Source organism: Xenopus tropicalis, chromosome 6, assembly GCF_000004195.4.
Source record: "Xenopus tropicalis strain Nigerian chromosome 6, UCB_Xtro_10.0, whole genome shotgun sequence".
In the NCBI taxonomy this organism is placed as follows: Eukaryota; Metazoa; Chordata; class Amphibia; order Anura; family Pipidae; genus Xenopus; species Xenopus tropicalis.
The window spans coordinates 44,052,000-44,071,747 of record NC_030682.2 but is presented as its reverse complement, the minus strand read 5'-3'; the positions used below and the strand labels follow the sequence as shown (position 1 = coordinate 44,071,747).

The 19,748-nt window shown below is 40.0% G+C and overlaps 1 protein-coding gene across 2 annotated transcripts in view; it reads right to left on the bottom strand.

The window, feature by feature from the left end:
- Positions 1-4,371: 4,371 nt before the first annotated feature.
- Positions 4,372-19,748, bottom strand: part of oxnad1 (oxidoreductase NAD-binding domain containing 1) — a 31,995-nt gene continuing 16,618 nt past the window's right edge. Inside the window, exons 5-8 of one of the 2 annotated variants that reach the window (XM_031903173.1) lie at positions 15,691-15,832; positions 13,813-14,055; positions 9,678-9,786; positions 4,372-6,015 (exon numbers count right to left, since the gene is read on the bottom strand). In XM_031903173.1, the coding sequence (XP_031759033.1) occupies positions 5,861-6,015; positions 9,678-9,786; positions 13,813-14,055; positions 15,691-15,832 (649 nt within the window). In that variant the 3' untranslated portion in view covers positions 4,372-5,860. 2 annotated transcript variants of the gene reach the window in all.

The following is a 19,748-nucleotide window of genomic DNA, read 5'->3' as shown; positions in this document are numbered from 1 at the left end:
GGGGCTCTGTGCTTCTGCCCTCGGAACCTTTAATCGTGCGGCGGGAAAGAGTCAATAATTGTGCATGTAAAACAAACCGGCTTTGTTATAAAGTCATTTCTCTGTGTAATATTTCTCAGTAATAACTTTTTATGTGAAAGTGCCACAAAATGAGTCTCATCTGATTCAACAAGAGAATGTGCAGCCAGAGGCTAAATTGTCTTTATGTTCATAGCCACCCGGTATTATGCCTTAAAGGTGTCATACAAAGGTAGCATGGGGAAAACTATCTAATGTTACATGTTAAATGGGATATTTATCCTCAGACAATTACACAGTGTTCAGCAGTTATCAGTAAAAACACCAACATTGATAGTTTTTGGTGTGACATGATCACCTTGTGTGACACGGCCCTTAGAGGATAAGGAGCATAAAGATACAGGTGTATAGTATGTGCGCAGATGTATGGCGGCACTGGCACTATTCAGCATAAGGAACTGAACACTTCCTTACTCCTTCCTGGAAACCCATTCATAACTTTACCCACCTGTCACGAAACATCTCACACTTACCCCATCACCATCCTAACATACAGTAAAACCGACAGTTATGGTAGCACAGCTGCACACTGGAACTCACCCACACTGGCAGTTCAGTGGGTACAGGCACCAACAAAAGAATGTGTTTTATTAACTAATATATTCCCACACAGTGGAACGCATGTATAAAAACCGGTAAGAGCTCAAATTTTCTATAGGGCTCGTTTAGATCCCGATTTGGCAAAATGAATACAACTGCACTGGCATTTCATCACAAACTGATGCAACTGCATGGAAGTCAGTCTGGTGTCATTTCTGGTGTTTGAATTGCAAAGTGACGTCTGTGCCCAATTTTTAAGGCGCGCCTATTGACACAGGGCACAAAGGGAGCTCTGGGGGTAAGGCCTGGTCAGGAGGTGGATTTAGCTCCAGGTTTCCCCTCTGTCAATGAGCTTGGCAATCCCCAATCCTGAACAGAACGCAGAAAGGACTAAGAGGGGGCCAAGTTAAACTATACAGAAGTACAAAGAGAACATTTTCACACATATACCTTTAACGAAAATGGTTTTAATCTCAACTCACTGTGATCAAACTTCAGCAGGCTGGAATAGTAGCCGGATTTAGAGCTAGAACAGGGAGAGCTGCCTGCTTGTGGCAACAACTGTATGGCAAGAAGAGACAGTCAAGTCTGACCAGAGCAAGCAGAATACTTACTGGATCATCCATCTCTGAGGCTGTTGGACAACACATCACATTTTAAAGGACAAGGAATAGTAACGGCTCAGGGGGGGAGACACCATGTTATTTTGAGGACTGGTGATCATTTTAGTGCAGACTTAAAGGACAAGGAAAGGTTAATATAAATTAAAAGTATAAATGCATTCTTTTTAAGTACTTACTGCATATCTAAATTCCCAGATCCCTGCTTGCTTCTCTGAGATATGGTGCTGGCAGCCTACAGCAGTGTGAAGCCTACAGTGACATCACTGAAATCTCTCCCCCCTTCCTGTAGGTGCCAGCGGCAGCCTTCCTATTCTCTGAGCATGTGTGTAACTTGATCCTGTCTCCTGTTCTGAGCTACACATGCCCACCAGCCAATCAGAAGCGGATGTGGCAGAGGGGAGGGGGGGGAGGGAATGAAACACATGTGCAGTATGAAGCAAGGAGGGAAAGGAAGGGAGAATACCTTTTTAGAGATGGCTGCCTGTTCTAGAAAATGTGAAGTAAGTGTGACTGAGTAAATATGTGATTAGGTGAGCCAAAAGTGTGGCGTTTTTACTAAACTATAGGAGGACTATTGGGCAGTATGCTTTTTAAATTTTGACTTGCATTCTCGTTTAAAGTCACACATGTGCAGTAGAGTAAAAAAAACTCAAAATCTCAAAAGAGTTAAAAAAGACGGCAACACTGTGTTATGTTTTCTGCCTTGAACAGTGTAACAATTTACTGGGGGGTTCCTAATATATTAACACCCCTAGTGAATTCACTTGAACTAGAGTTATAACCCTTTAATAGTAGGATGGACCAAAAGATACCTACTTCCTTTGCTCATTCTCAACCGGACTTCCACCTTAGGCTTAGGCTTGGCTCAGAGCTTGAACATGTGCCATATTGCCGCTGCCCCCTATGGCCTTTGATGCTGTAACTATAAGAAGGCAAAGTCTGCAATTTTAACTTGAGAGGCAGGGGCTGAATAATCTAATGGTCACATGTGAGCACATTCCATTTCAAGTCTGTATTATAAGGGCTTTACCTGGGTGAAACTTAAAGGAGAAGGAAAGGCTAATAAAGAGTTAATCTCAAGATGCAGGCATACCTTCAGTTGTCTCAATAGTGCCCTTAAAGGAGAAGGAAAGGCAAAGTCACTTGGGGGTGCCAAAATGTTAGGCACCCCCAAGTGACTTAAATTGCTTACCTTGTACCCCGGGCTGGTGCCCCTGTACGGAGAAAACAGCACCAGCCCGGGGTACCTGTAGCGCTTCCTCCTTCCGGCTTCTTTTCCGAAAATGCCAGCGGTCGGCGCATGCGCAGAAGAGTAAAAGTTCCACTATTCACTCTACTGCACATGCGCACGCAGGGAACCCGGAAGGAGGAAGCGATCGCAGCTACCCCGGGCTGTTTTCTCCTAACAGGGGCACCAGCCCAGGGTACGGGGTAAGCGATTAAAATCACTTGGGGGTGCCTAACATTTTGGCACCCCCAAGTGACTTTGCCTTTCCTTCTCCTTTAAGGCTCCCCATATTTCACCTGTTCAGATGATCCGAAGCCAAACAGGAAGAAAAAACTCTGAGCTGGGTAAAGAAAGTTCCCATAATGCCTCACTCCTGCACAGACACCCAGACCAAGTGAACATGCTCAGTTAGTAAGACTATGAGTCAGCTTCCTGCTGATTGGCTCAGATCCACATTCCTAAGGGGGGGGAGTGAGTTCTTAGCATTCTTGAAGGAGGGGGGAGCAGGAAAGAGCAGAGAACAGAGAGCTGTGTGTCTCTGGCAAAGGAAAACAGACACAACTAATCTCTTGACAGGGAACTCAGTGCAGCGTTTCTGTGAGTGCTTATGGCTGTATATACACAGACCTTTCTGATAAAGCTTACTTAGTTTTTACCTTTCCTTCTCCTTTAAAGCTTCCAAGTAAATACAGCCAGTATCAGTTTTATTGCACATGTAACCTAGACTGTTTCTGTAACTGGCCCCTCTGGTTGCATTTGCATGGTACAGATCAAGAAGAAAGAGTAACCCACTTATTGTACAGCACTGCGGAATATGTTGACGCTTTATAAATAACTGTTAATAATAATAATCTTTACAACCAAAGGCCCCAGAATGCAGTGAGCAAAGTAACAGCAATACAAAAAAGGATGGCTTGTGTTGCTTTAACTACAGCCAATTTCTCCACGCCAGGAGCCTGTAATATAACTGAACAGGAAGAGAAACTAGTGTGAGAGGAAGCAGTGAGGTCTGGGTGCAAGAAGAGAAGAGGAAACGCAGCGTACCTGGTAGCAAACCAACAGGAATGTGTACTGAGCGTGCAAATGAAGTTATTTAGCCACATCACTTGGCACGTGTCACCGGCTTGTAACTGGAAACTGCCAAATAATACAGAAAACTAATATGCTAATAACGTTAATATTAAGGATTTTTCTATCTGCACAGACAATCACAGCAGACATATTCTGAACTAAAAATATTAGTGTGTTATATCTGATCCTGCCACAGCCAGCGCCTGCAGCATTGCTCTCTGTATCCAGCCCTGCTCCCTGGCTTTAGCCCTGCACCCTGTATCTAACATTGCTCTCTGTATCCAGCCCTGCTCCTGGTATCTAACCCTGTTCCCTGTATCCAGTACCTAAATGAGCTTTACACCTAGAGAAGGCAACAGGAAGTTTTCATGACACTATCGGTGCCTCTGCTCAGGACTTTGCATATGCATGAGGCATCTGGTGGAGAAGCGCCAGAAAACACATCACATTTACTTGAATTCACATGCTCAGTGTAGCAGCACACAAGCCAACCCTATGGCAGTGGGGCTTCACAAAGGGGCACATGGGAGTGGATACACTTTTCTCAACCTGTGTAAAAAATGTAGGCAGAGAAAAGCAGATCTTCCACACAGTGTGAATTTAGCCTCAAAGACTCAGCATTTACTACACGGCAACTTGGAGACTCTTGTTATCAGTTTACAACGAGAGTGAAAGAGATAGACTGCTTAAAAATTTTAAATTGGATTTTAAATATATATATATATATATATATATATATATATATATATATATATATATATATATAAATACATGAAATCTGAATTTCTAACAGAAAATAGCAGGACTCTATAAAACATGCTCAAAATGAAATGGTGTTTAAAGAGTTCATTTTGTGATAACATTAACACACTTATAATTGTTTGATTATTACCCCCTCCCCCCTCCCCCCCAGGACAAATAGGCAAAGTTTTCCCTGTATGTAAACAGCATACAATCCTCTAGCTCAACTGTTAATATATATAAACAGCCCTATAATGAGATTGTGGAGGTTGAAGCCTTGAGAAAACCATTAACAAGTCAAAATAAAATGCAGCAAAACTGTAAGATTGTAAATAAAACACTTCATTCCAAAGCCAGCCAATTAAAACATTAGCTGTTTTGTCTTCTCACTATGCTTCCCCTATTAGGAGGAGCTAGTAAAATGACCAATTATGTATTATTATGCCAATTAGTTCTAATTAGAAGAGAGGTTTAAGTGGCTTAAGTATATACCGGCTTCTCTAGTATTCAGCTGTTTGCTGAAGTATAAGTGGACCCTTCTACCTTTTGTCTGAATTATGATCAAAGTCATCTGTTTTCTATAGGAGTAACTAATTGTGTTCTTGTACTTCTGAAGGTGAGTGTGTGTGTGTATTTCTGACAACAGAATTGTTTCTGTATTATTAATGTATTTTTTAAGTCTGGCAGCTTTCATTATATGGCACTTATGGAGAACGTACCAATACCTGTACATACATTTACATAAGCTTGCACATCCTTCTCTCCTATTGGCACACTGTAATACTGTAACACTGTAATACTGATTTCCCTAGGCTGTGGAGGGAGCCTACACTTTATTCTGTAAGAACCATGTTTGTTAATAAATACCACTTATCTAGAAATCCCCAGATCCTAAGCATTCTGTAGAGCAGGTCCCATTCCTGTATAGTTAATAAATCCATATGTCTATAAGGCTTAATTGTATATCCCCTAAGTTTTTGGATTTGAAGGCACTTATGTCTCATGTTACTACATGGTTATACTCTTTCCCTTTAAAAGTGAGTGTGTATATTGTGCCTTTAGGGTTTATAGGATTTTCATATGGAAAGGGGGATATCTGCACTGCCCTATCCCAAAGAAAGTCCCCCAAAAAATGGCATTTTGTGTGTGCATTTGAAAGTGGCAAATTATAGTTTTTTTTATGTTGATATTTTTTCCTTTTATCGCAGTGGATTCCAAACCATCATCCTTACAAGATTTCAATCCACAAACATTATTTCTGTAACAATCTATGAAGTAAAATGACGCCTGAGTTGCTATGCAGATATCCAACCTTGCAGTTAGGATCCGCAGGACAGGTACGTGGGCTACTGCCTAAAGAAAAGCAGAGTGCACAATGAACCGTGTTTAAATAAAATATATATATATAAAAAATATACACTAAAACTCATTGTATTTCATCCATTGGAGTAATGGCTTTACGCTGACATCAAGCTAAGCCTTGGTTTAAAAATCACAAATAAGTCAGGAAAGTCAAATCCACAGAAAGAGGAGGGAATGCTGATCATTTTGTCCTTGGCATTCCTCTGTAGATATCACGCTACCACCACTTTTCAAATAAAATCTGCTCCTTTGGTACATGAAGGCTTTCTAGCTGTTTGCACGTGGATTCAATCATTGGAGGAGGTCCACATATATAACATAGCTGGTCTGTGGATACATACGATGCCAGGTCCTTTTCAGTGATTCTTCCCTCTAACAAAATAATAGGGAAAGAAATTCAATGAGGAAGCAGCATTGACTATGGCAAAAAAATATACCTGTACATTGGTTCTGTTACCTCTGAAGCTGGTTTTACAGGTACTGATAGCATTGCTTTGTTTGACTTTTAGTATGTGTATGTACGTATCATGGATTTCAGTCAGTTTGCTGGTTGCACAGTGGAAAATGTATTCTGTTAAAGGACCATATCTGCTTATATATGGTGCCTTAGCAGATAAGGAACTGAAGAGGAGCCACAGCTCCTCTTCCCATTCTGCTTTTCCAATTGTTCAGGCTGCCGGCCTGAACCAACAGAATAATAGAAAGGCAGCCTTACCTCTTGTATGATATCCTTCTTTTAGCTTGTGGGCTGATGGAATGAACACAGTGCAGGACTGATATAACCAAAAGCTATGTATAAAAAGGGAGTATTTAAGCCTGACATAGTTTTCTCTCTCTGCAAGATAAAATGTCACTGAGGACTGCTGCTGCTTTGCCTGGCCTTTTCTACTACCAGCTATTTTTTCAGATAGTCAAAACCCCACATAACGGCTCTTGTCACTAAGCCATGGTCCCTCTTGATTTCAAGTGGCATGAAACAAGGGACAAAATCCTACAGAAGACAGAATCCACAAGTCAGTAACACCTTAATTTTCAAGACAAAAACAAAGGGTAGGTAAAAATGAATGTTTGGAGATCATTATGGATACACACAGATGTTGCTTCCCTGTGCATTTGACAAGTGCAGTATTTTGCCCTCCATCCACAATACATTCTATTCAGATTTAAGTGCAGGCCCGGAGTTCAGTGTGCTCAAACATGCATTCCTTGAACACGCTACAAGCACATATAAATTGGCTAACATGAAAGAATACCCAGGGGTAGCAGACTGGCCATGATGTTGGCCACAACTGCTCCTAGTCTGTTAATTTCACATTTGCTTGTAATGGTTCAACCCCTTTGTTATGTAATGAACAAAATGTAATAACTAAAATAAATTAAAAAAAAGAAGATTTCATAATTCCTCACTTATAAAACTTATAAAATCTTTTGCTAGGATGTATCATCCACAGAAATGTGAAATGAAAGGCTTTCCCCCACTTCAAATAACTCAAGTAAACATTGTGCACAGCAGAAATGGTTAAACACTGTGCCTTAGCCGATGCTCACAGCCTTCCGTCATTAAAATGCTTCTACAGAGATTTTTAAAAGCATGTTGGGTATAAATGCCAACTCCTAGTGGTTACAAAAATATTTTCGTCTCAAGAGATGTACTGCCACTCTTCTTAATAAGGCACTGAACAACAATCCTGCCCAATTACTGCTGAAAAGAGGCTGCGATTTAATGTGCTTTTTCCAAAATAAATTTTACTCTGACACTTTTCTTGTAGAGTCTATTAACCCGATTTGCAAATTTTTATATAAAGCGTAACAGGCTGCAAATGGTAAAGTTCTACCATATGAGCCCATAAATGTGCAGTTTATGTGATGGTAAAGCAGGCCATAAGGTGTGAAATTCCTTCCCCCAGTGTTCTCATGAGCTAAGTATCTTGCTTTCAAGTACAGCGAGGTATTACTGGACAAGAGCGTCCCTCTGCCTAACTCAATAACCCTCTTGTTGGGATAGAGGAAATCAAATGTTACCTATAGGTTAAGTCTGCAATGCACTGAAACTCAAATATAGGTTTGATTCTCATTGGGACTAGAGTCCAAATGAGGAATTTCCAAGTGGGGTTTTTCCCCTGTTACTATCTACAACTGCTGTTTTGCAGAAGCTGATGAGCCACTGGAAAACCATTATATGTTTCATAACATATCCTGCTGCATCATTCTAGCATGCTAAAGTTTTACTTGACAACATTCTAATGTGAAAGATGGAAATTAACTTATATACATATAAATATAGACATTTTAATTCAATTAACTTACAATTAAAGCCCTAAAAAAGGTGGGGGTTGTATAACCCCATATTGTACACTTCCATGTACACTAGAGCTGTAAATGCAATGCAAATAATTTAGCAATAATGTGTTAGTTGTCACTTTTGATGATGTCCTGCCATGGAACCCATCAGTGCATCCACCTTGGATAAAGAGAGCTACACAGTAGGTATCAGAAGGTAACAAAGTAGCGATCAGAGCTGCATTATTTGTTTTACACATACCATTCTGTGATTTATTATTAACCTTTAAGTACAGACATGTCCAGCAGCATTTTACTTATACTGCTTATCAATTATGACTCCCTACCATACCACAACGTCCATGGTTGCATACATGAAAAAGCTATGTAGCCAGTTTGCCTTATGCAGTGGCTTACAAACTGTGAAGCTAGCCCCAGTGGAGGGTCAAGAATACTGATGGGGAGGGGGGCTCTGATACTATTTGGGGAGAAAGCATGGCTTGAAGGTCAGTGTGAGATTTAGGATAAACACCTATTTGTTGTCTTAGATATTCTTGGAACAAAAGCCAACATTTTTTAATATCTGTAACCTTCAATCAACAGTAAGACCTCCAAGGGGGCAATAACTAAAAAAGGCCACCAAGCAAATCCTTAGTAACATCATGTGAAAACAATTTATAAAAAAAAAAGCTGCATGGTTTAGTAAAAGGGATTTGTGCTGGAAAAATGTAATTTGTTTCAATTGTCATAATATTATTGACCATTTCCTGCTTTCTTATTTACTGGTCTGCAGTGAAATGCCTATTTTGTTCAAGGCATATGACTGGTTCATTCTGCCTGTGGCATCCAACATCACTAGTGAAGAGAGAGCAACTGAATTCTGTGCAATAAATGTAATTTTGGCTCTTAAATTTAGCAGGGATGGCTTTTTGCTGCCACTGGTAAATGCTGCAGGCTGCTGCCTGAAGGACTGACACTGTTTCTCTTCTACCACAAACCTCACCATACTCAGCATATCATAACCCTGCAGCCTGATGATTTGTATACCCAATAAAAATGGAGAAAAGAATAAATGAAAAGAAGAGAAAATCAAGCCCAAGGCTCTCATTATAATGTCATTTGACTAGCGGACATCTATACAGCACTGTTGAACAGTGAATGCAATATTAAATGAAGTGAATACAAAAAGGACTGCATAAGAAGATGATTGCACCATTTGTCTTGTCTTGGTTCTGCAAGCAACAGGGTTTTGATGCGATAATTAGTCATTTAGAATGATAATGGTCACTGTATGGCAGGGTATGTAAGAGATCATATATATGATTGATATATATATATCAAAATAAAGCAGCCAGCACCAAGGGTCTTTGTGTTTCAAAAAGTCTCTTGTGTATTATAATTGCATGTACAACCGACGTTTCGGTCCGTCGGTTGTACATGCAATTATAATATACAAGAGACTTTTTGAAACACAAAGACCCTTGGTGCTGGCTGCTTTATTTTGATATTTATATGATATCCCGTGCACAGGGGCAGCTGCAGACCAGCGGATTTTGGAGTGTGGTGCTGTCGTGTGGACTGTTATATATATATATATATATATATATATATATATATATAATTCCTTGCTTGGGGCAGCTAACAAGCATTAATTCTGCTCATTCTACAAATTGGATGGCCTTTTGCATTCCTAAACACAGTGTCCCCATCTCTTATGATAGATACTTGAACTGTCTCCAGGAAGGCGGACTCACCAGTGATAAACGGCTGGAGCTCCACACAAACTGGTGAACTCTGTTGCGTGACATGAAAGCTGCATGTGATCTTTCCAGGAAAGCTCTTCACCAAATCAAGAATGTTTCTCTGAAAATAATTGTATATCATAATTAATACACTGAGTAGGGGAAAAACAAACATACTGGTCCTGTAGTAATTTGACACAAATCTGCTGCATGTCAAACATATCGTGGGACATGAAATAAAAAAAACACAGTACAGGAGCTAAATATAGATAGCTTGTCCAGCTGTTTTTGTATGTGTTAAAGTTGGTTGATTAAAGGAAAACTATACCCCCAAACAAATGTAGGTCTCTATGAAAACATATTGCATAAAACAGCTCTTATATAAAACCCTGCTCCATCTTAGTTAACAGTTTTTAAAAAAATATATATTTTTTGTAGTATGTGCCATTGGGTACTCCTAAACAGAAAGTTTCCATTTTAAGTACTAAGGGCCACCTCCTGAGATCATAAGATTCTTCGTGTGTCTGTTGGTTAAGTATGCATTCTGGGGTATAGTTTTCCTTTAAGTTTTTTAGTGGCACGCACTATAGAATGTAGATTCTATAGTGCTTGTAGAAATATATATTTGTAGAAACTGTAATTATGGTACCATTGTGCTGGTACAGTAAGATCATATGGACTCTGACATGGAAAGGATTTACTTACAGTATACAGTGTATTCCTGTTTGCTTTGTTCATTTGTGCATTGTAAGAACTGTAATGTTCTGACGGGCTATACGTTTTTATGGACCTGCAGGCCCAGATTTGTTGGAAGGCCACAAAGGCCCAGGTCTAAGGAGGTCCAATATTAGGGGCGGCATAGCGCAAAGCGCATTTGTTTTTTCCCCAGAGGAAAAACATGAGGAGAGGAGCTAATCCACATGCATGAGGCAGGGGTGTAGAGTGATAAACGATAAATCCAGGGTTGTGGACCTGTGTGTCATATTGTACTGACTACAGTACAGGTTTGCTCCCCAGTGAAACAACCCTAAAAATGTAATGGGTAGGAAGAAATACTCTATTGTACAAAAGCTTTGGCACACCTGGAGTTCTGACTGTTGCTTTATATGGTGGTAATTGGGGATAAGCTAACTTCATCCCATTCGCTTCATCTGTGATCCAGGCATTTTCACAAACTCAGAGCGAATAGACAGCAACATTTTTTGCCATTTCCTTTTACAGCAAGGCAAACAGGAAATGCAATCCAGCCGTATCTCTTAGTTGCCCTGGATGCCATTTCTGTCCTCAATGCCTGTGCCGAACAGTAGGGATCAGAGATGCAATCCTGATCACATCTCTTGTTTACACTCCCTAGGTGAACATTTGCTTTAAAACTTCAAAAATTCACAAAAAACTTTGCCATAGAGTCCCCTGCAAATTTGACAGTGGTGAATTTTTCACTTATCCCTAGTGGTGATAAAAATACCAACTGAATAGCATGTGCATAAGGCTGGCTAGCACCTACAAGAATAGACTGTAAATGCATACTATTGCCTTACAGGTACTGGCATGGTTGATTTTTAGGCACTTTACATTTATGGCTCTAGAGGGCTGCTTTGGCACCATGTTTGGGTACTGAAAAACACAGTGCATAAACTGCCTAAAGTAGCCCTGTGTACCAAGGCTATTTTTCAAAGCAGTGGGCAGATTTAACATACCATTTATTTGATGGGCAGATCATATTAAAACAATTATGGCACAAAAAGAAGTGACTCGAGCTGAGGGCCCTAAAAATCCACTGAAGAGTACAATCCAGCCTGTGGGCCTCCAGCTGGACAGCCCTGATCTAAGTCATACAAGCTCGATAAGAGCTAAGGGCAACACTGCACAAAGAAACATAAATGATGTGCCAAACATCTGGAATTTACAATGTGAAACTGGATTTAGGGATTACTACCAAATACTGAATGCATAGAAATATGTTTTTGAATGGAAAAACCCAAATAATTTAAGTTCCGTGGGATGCCTGGCAAGTCATACATAAACAAAGGAACCCAGAATGAAGCTGAAGCACCACAGCCCTTGCTTTACCTCTGCAGTGTTATTTGTACAAGTGCAGATTTGCATTTCAGAAGCATTAAAGCTGCTGCTCCTCTCATTCGTGTAGCTGTGAAGGCGGAAGAGGCAACCCATATCCTGACAAACTGAACGTAGTCACCAAATGAGCTGCAACATGCATTTTGTGCGCTTTTGTTCAGGCCATTTATCCCAGGCATGGCTTCTTGCTCTCCCACCGGGCACCGCTTACACTCACAATAAAGCAAGCAGCCGGTCTAAGCGTGCCTGCCTATAATGAACACCGGCAGGCCTTTCTTTCAGGGCTAAAATGTCACCTCTAAATATAGAAATACAAAATCACAGAGTAAAGACTCGGAAATTTTGTTCAAAGGATTTCAGCAATCATTTCCATTTTGACTTACAAGTAGAAATGTCATTTACGGGTGCCACTTTGCAGTGTGAACAGCATGAATTTTCACAAAATTGTCAAAATCTGGGTTTTCATATTTAGCGAGATGCTGAATTACATGCTAATTATTCTGGAATGACATTCACCAAGGTAGTGGTGACAGGCTGCACTCTCAGAGTGTCCCTGACAGGCCAGACTTAACATTTTCTCAAACAAGAAGGGACAGATCAATCAAATTCATTTAGGACACCTTTCCCAGACAGAAATGCCGATTGCTGCTTACGGAAGGAGCAATTAGCCATGAATGTGTTACAGAAAAGTTACAGCAAGGGCCTCTATAACTGGTGGCTGTCTTCTTTTCCTTAATGCCCTCTACCAGCATCCCCTGCCACACAGGAGAAACTGTAGTTCACAAAGGTCCTAACAGTATGAGTTTGGCATCCTTGAGCTAAACAGAGGACTATAAAAGACCTTGGTTTATAGAACAAAATTACAACACATTAAACATGTATGAACATTCTCCATTTGGTAAGACGTTAAAAGGATTAAACAGCATTTTCCCTCAAGGTGATATGCCGATTTGACAGGAGATACTTCAGATATCTGGCATAGTGCTTTAGGATAAGGCAAACATTCTAGTAATATAAAAGCTCAATGAACATCACTATTTTAATCTTAAACATCTTGAATGGAACAAATGGATATAGACTGTGGCTTCCTATTAGAAGCACAATAGGCTCTTGTATCTTAAAAACGTCTAAGAATAAATGAACATGGTTCATATATATTCATCAAGGCAGCAATGGGCAAGGAGAATGCACAGCATGCTCCTGCACAATCACTGGGTCATTAAAGACTATAAAATATAATGTTCCCACAATTGCAGCTTTTAAAGGAGAAGGAAAGGCTAAATGTTGCCCCCCCCCCCCCACCCACAGTAATTGTAAATCCTTACCCGATACCTCAGGCCGGTGCCCCAGAAAGAAAATTACACCAGCCTGGGGTATACAAGAGTGAGGGCTCCTCTTCCTTCTGTCTCCTTTCTTCAGAATTCCGGGGCAGACACATGCACAGTTAGGCGAAAAAGCCAGCTTTTTTGTTGGCTTTTCACTCTACTGCGCATGGTGCCTAACATTTTGGCCCCCCCAATGATGAAGCTTTTCCTTCTCCTTTAACAATCAAATGGTTATTGTCAAATAAGATATAATAACTCAATGCACTGCATCAGTAAAAAAATTATTTTGAAGTAGAAAGGGTGAAGGGGGGATGGGCTTTAACTTGATTTCTCTGGGGATCAAGAGGTTAACAGTAGCAAGTATCGGGCATAGCCCTGATTTATAGGTCTACGATGCAGTATTATGCTTACAGACTAGGTAAGAAAGGGATGAGCTTGGCAGAAGGGGAAGATCTCATACAAGTATTACACAATTTGTTAAAATTAATGCTTTTTGAAGATCAATAATGTGTGTGTATGAATGTGCTCTGTCTTATATAATCTAGCAACATAAAGAAGATAAATGAGAAGGCTCATACGCCTGTTTGAGTAGAAGAGGTTCATAACGCATACAAGTTCCAGCTTTAAAATAGGAATTTTGGAGCTCTATTTACAGATATAGAATGTGTAGAACAGGACCCCATCTTTGTTTGTGTTTGCCATAGAACAAGAGTAGGTTCATCCATAGCATGAGTGACAACCATTACCTTGAATAGCAACTCGCCAGTATTTTTGGCGCAGTAATAGAGCTTAACATTGCCCATTTGGAAACCCCTTCCTGTCATTTCATGTGTCTTGTGAAGATCCGCCACATGTAAGAGTATAGAAAATAAAGGATTGATTCCTACTCCACCAGCTATTAGGACAAGATCCAAAGGCAGGTCAGAAGGCTGAGGGTCAAAGCAAAATTCCCCACCCACACGTACGGCGACTTCTGATCCCAGAGTGCACTGCAAGAACAGAAGGGAATTGTTAAGCAAGGCAAATATTTGTACTGGTTTGTAATACCTTATGCATTGCCAGTAATAAATATAAAAGGACTGCTTCAGAGCACCTGTACACTTTTTTCAATATTGGCACAATAATTAACTAATAATTGTTCTGAAAATGTATTCTGCCTATTCTTTTAATAAATCCCTGCGTAATCCCATTTGCTGTGTTTGTCTGTCTTACAGATAAAGAGACGTTCAATCTGCAGGGAAAAAAGCCATATGCATTGAACTCATATTAATCATTGGTGTATAAATGCCCCATTTTTTTAAGTTAATATTTTGAGTTAACAATTAACTGAACAAATACATTCATCATGTAAATTCTTTGCTAAGAATAAAAGTAGAAGAATAGCTGGAGGGTAAGTAGGCAGCAGTTGCCACAGCAGGCCAAACTGTATTCCACCCGCTTCCCAAGCATGATGATCGAAAAGGGAACTTGTATAGAGAAGAAGCAAAAATCAGTGGAATCTCTGAGACATGGCAATCTAGTCCAAAAAAAGAGTAAAGTGGTAGAGGGTATTTTTGGAACCCTATTCTTGATATAATTATTAACAACCATAGAGTTTCACTTGTAAAACAAACATGTAACTCTATATATGTTGGCTGAGATCTGTGCTATATCATATACCTATATTTCACATTATTAAACTCTTGAAAGACACGCTGCAGTGTCCAGCTTCATCTCCCAAGTGTTTGATGTGCTCTTCTATCTGAAAATGCTTTACAGTCGACTTAAGCAGCATGACCAGGGCTCAGATGAAAAGTCCTTTGATGATGAACAGAACATGCTGCTCAGCATTTTCATGGCCAGGTCTATATTTCTAATTCACATGCTGCACCCTGTAACAATGTTATGTAACACAATAAGAGCTGCAGGATCCGGTGGAAGGTCATGGACAGTCCAACAGCTTGCCGAGGATCACATTGACAGTCTTGGGATAAAAAAAAGTTAATAGAAACCATGCCTTGGCCTCTAGTAATGGCACTGTAGCCTAGTTTATAATAAACACATCAGTTTCTAATTATCCCAGTCTATCATCTAGGCATTAACCTTTGTAAAGCGTTAATCGTCAGGAGAAATCTTCACAGCATGGTGTGACTGGGCCCTGGCCTGAGAAGGTAACAGCACAGATAAGAATGTGGGGGCCCTCTCAGACATACACACAAGGTTTCCTGCCCCATCTGCCTTTCCAATAGAATGTAAACTCTCTTAATAAATAAAATTTCTAACAATGGCTAACCTCCACATATACCAACAACGGGTAATGAGTGTCAGTCTGCAGATTACACTAAAGAGTTTTATATAAGGGCAAATATAACCCTAAATTAGTTAGATCTACATCCCCAAAAACTCCTGGAAGTAAATATTCAGATTTATTGTCATTTTACTTTAAGCGCAGTTAACGGGAACCCTAATTCTATGCAGTTAAAGTGGGAATATTGCCAAATGCTGCACATATAAATTCAATGTAAACTTATATAATACTCATTTATCATTTGGAGCCAAAAGAAAGCATTTCGCACTTGTTTAAATCTCACAGCATAAATACCTGTGGCCATTCCCTGTACACATCCCGTACAAAATGTTATTACCTGGGAGTGAATCCAGTGAGCTGGAGGGTGAAGATTATACTTTACAGCTAATTCCAACACTCCCTCTGTTTCCAATAGGCCGGGACAGGAGCAGATTGAGAAGCCCCCCACTTTAGGTACACCGGGTATAAAGAAATCTACCCTACAAAAAAAACACAGAGGTCATGGATTCCATCTGAATCCCACTGTTTACATATACAGTATGTAACCATTAGGATAAAACCTGGGATTCGACCTTGGGACTCAAAATTGAGGAAAGGCTTAATTACCAATCTCCATTCAGTTAATATTGGTTGTTGTAGAAGGAACTGGGACTTTGGAGAGGCGGGTGCTTCAGGCATAGTTGGCAGGAGGCAACTAGGTGGAAGTGATCTGCAGAGGCTAATTGTTAGGAAGGTTCAAAGGGAATCAGCAGGGGTGGAACATGGGTTGTGTGCCGCAGCTAGCTGGCTTGCGAACTGAAGCATAGTGGGAAGGGACCCATGTTGGGTTCTGACCAATAGGTTAACAATTGCTGCTTTAAGGCAAGAGTACAAGCGATTGTACACAGCAACTGTGGCGGTGCTTTAAAGGCAATTGCCATACAGAGTGCACGGGGAGCCATTTAAATGAAGGAAATGTTGGAAAAGGCACTATGTTTGCCCAGGAGCAGTATCCTATAGCAACCAATTAGCAGGCAGCATTTACTGGTCACCTGTTTAAAGGCAAACATCTTATTGGTTGCTATGGGTTACTGCTCCTGGGCAAACTTAGTGCCTTTTATTACATATGGGGGTAAGAATATTGTCCCCTGCCTAGGGAACTAAACCCTGAAATAGTCCCTCTGCAATTACCCTTAACTTAACATAAGATATAAAAAAAAAAACAGAAGGGGACAGAAAGTAATTGCTATATCTCTTTAACCGAGTTTCTGCTTTATTAAATAATCAAATACGCATTTAAGGGCAGTGAAACGTGGGGAGATTAGTCGCAGAGTGAAAAATCTTCGTTGTCGCGGGTGACTAATCTCCCCGCAATGCCATCCCAGTGGCTAGAATGTAAATTGGCGGTGGGATGGCATACGCGGCACCGCGATTTGCCGAAGTCGCCTTGAGAGGAAACTTCAGCAAATCACTGCGCTGCATATGCCATCCCACCGGCGATTTGCATTCTAGCCGGTGGGATGGCATTGCGGGGAGATTAGTCGCCCGCGACAACGAAGATTTGTCACTCGGCGACTAATCTCCCCATGTGTCACTGCCCTAAGAGACCAGCAGGAACCTTTTACAAGCCTTACTTTAAATAAAATACGCAGCAACTTATAATCCTAACATAATAAATAATAAGGCATTGCATAAATGTAACCACATTTACTTATTAAAATAATGGAAATGCCAGGATACTGGAACATGGCTCCAACAGAAAAAAAGGTCTATTAAAGAATATAATTATATTGTATTCTGAATTTGTCAGAGATGCCCATAACAGTTCTATTACACTGATTCAGAGTGGGACAGAATATAATATTACAATTACCCATGGCTTCCTGACATACAACAGTCCTGCATGAAGTCATTGTAAAGGTTTAAATCCACCTCTTATTAAACTGCTAGCTTGGGTATAGTAGTGGCAGGCTCTAGTTCTTTTATATTAAGTTGGGTTAGTTCTAACAAAAATTAAATAGGAATGTTGAATCGGATTTCCTGCAGGTAATAATATTATTTTTGGTCATATATTTACAAGTAACTAATAGAATAAACCAAAAGGACCTATTTTTGACACAGAAAAGCATGAGATTGTACAATATTTGTGATTCGGTTATTTTCCCCATCAATTGCTACAGTAAGCGTTAGGCCACAGCCCCCTCTAGTGACAAAAGTTGCCTATTTGAGATTCCTTAAAAAAAATCTTTATATTAGACTATCAACCTGAATAACTGTGTGGCAAACGCTTCCCTCCAAGAAAATTGTATAGCCCCCAACCTAACCAAAGGCACTATAGGGATATTGTACGACATTTATTATTATTGGGCCCTTGAAACATACATTTTGAACTTGAACATGCACAATGTAAAATAGCTTCAGTTCACTCAGGGCATGGGACGTTAAGTTATATTGTCAACGCCAATTTGTTGTTGTGCTTTAATTTTTTTTGTTATATATAAACCTCAGGCTGTACTTTTTACCATATACTGGCCCAGGATACTTTCTATGCGCCCTGCTGCCATCATCATTTTCCCAGGGATTCCTTGTTTCAAGCTTCCAATTCTGGCATCAGTAATTACTTAATTATATAAGTATTGATCAGTAATGGATATATATTTAATTAAAAGGATAAAAACTATCAAAAAAAAACTGTGATCATGTCCCATAGATTTCTAAAGGATTGAATACACCACCAAAACAAAATAATCCTGTCACTAGCAGGTGCAGGCAACAGTTACTGTTACACATCTGCTGGATGCTGGTGTTAGCTCTTTTTTCTTTTTAATTTACTCTCTTCTATCTTTGGCCTAAGACATCTACTGATGGCAGGAGGACACTAATTCCCCCACATCACATCACATCTCAAGGACATATATGTTTGAAAGAATGATGTCAAGCAGTCGGTGTGGCCCTAAAATGTGCCCTTAAAGAATAAGTAAACCTTTTTTTTTTTTTTTCCTATGAGTAAAATTACTCTAAACAGCGTCCAGAATTACTTACTTTCGTCCCAGCATTCTCTCTGACCTGTTTCCTCAGTTAGAAGGTTGTCAGAGTGGAGAGCCTTCTGCGCATGCCTGGAGGCAGCAGGAGCCAGTCTGTGCATTAGCCGTTTTTTGGTTTTTTTTTTTTTATGAGAGACCTGAACAGGTAGGGGGGCGGGGCTTCACTCTGCACAAGGAAGCAATGATAAAGAATACCTTCTGACTGAGGAAACAGGTCAGAGAGAATGCTGGGACAAAGGTAAGTAATTATGGGGGCTGTTTAGAGTAAATTTCATAGAAATAAAAAGGTTTACTTATTCTTTAACAAGTGCTGGAGGACTGGTGATCTTGGCAAAGTCCCTGGAGCCAAATGCTGTGTTATAAAAAGCAGCTATACACCCATGCATACAACATGGCAGGTGAGATGCTTTTTCACAAGACAAAATAGTCACTGGACTGCCAAGAAATAGAAAAACATTCAACTATTCACTTTGTGCATTAAAAGATCTAATAACTAACAATAAGATAGCATCATCAAGAACATGAATACTACATGTTGTACACCGTAGAGCATCCTTGTGACAATGGAGATGTGTTCCAAAGATAACGACCCCAAGCCTAACCTTTTGGCAGTACGGTGCCGGATCTGTAAAATCCCAATACACAAAAACCCATAGATGCAGAGTGTCACGTTCAGGGGACATATCACTGTTGTACTTCAGCCATGTAAAGCAGCTCAATGAATCCCATTGTTATTAAAAAAAAATCTTGGCTTTTAATTATTCATTAAAGTAACAGCAAAAAAATTGAGCCATTATTCAAATCATAAGAGGCTAGAGTATACATGTAATTATCCTGTGTTCAGTTCTATGATAGTAATTTTGGCTCTTTACAAAGCAGACCTGAACATTGATCAAATAGATAACTTATTAACATTCAACATTCTTCTCTGTTTTAAATCCGTTTTTGTGTAGTGTTTGTATAGGAGAGGAGAGAAGAGAGAGAAGTTATAGAGGAGAGAGAGAGAGCGTGCAGGTGTAATAGCTTGCACACACACAACTTTACAGCTTAGATGGAATTTTATGAGTAATATGTATTATTTATATAAAATGTTTAATTACTGGAAAATATGCTTTGTATATTTCTCTATCAATATTTAATGTTTTTCCATCATTCCTCTCGAAACAGAGATCACTGAGGCTGCAAAGATTGTCGAGCATACTGTGTCAGGATTAGGGCCCTCAGGGTCAACTTGGAATCACTGGATGTACAAAGTGCTAAAATAGATAGATGTTGCTGAGGCTCTTGGTACAAACAAAAGAAGGAATCATATCATTGCAGCTCCTTAGCAAGAAACACATGCGGCCCACAGAACAGTGAGTGTGCGCAGCCC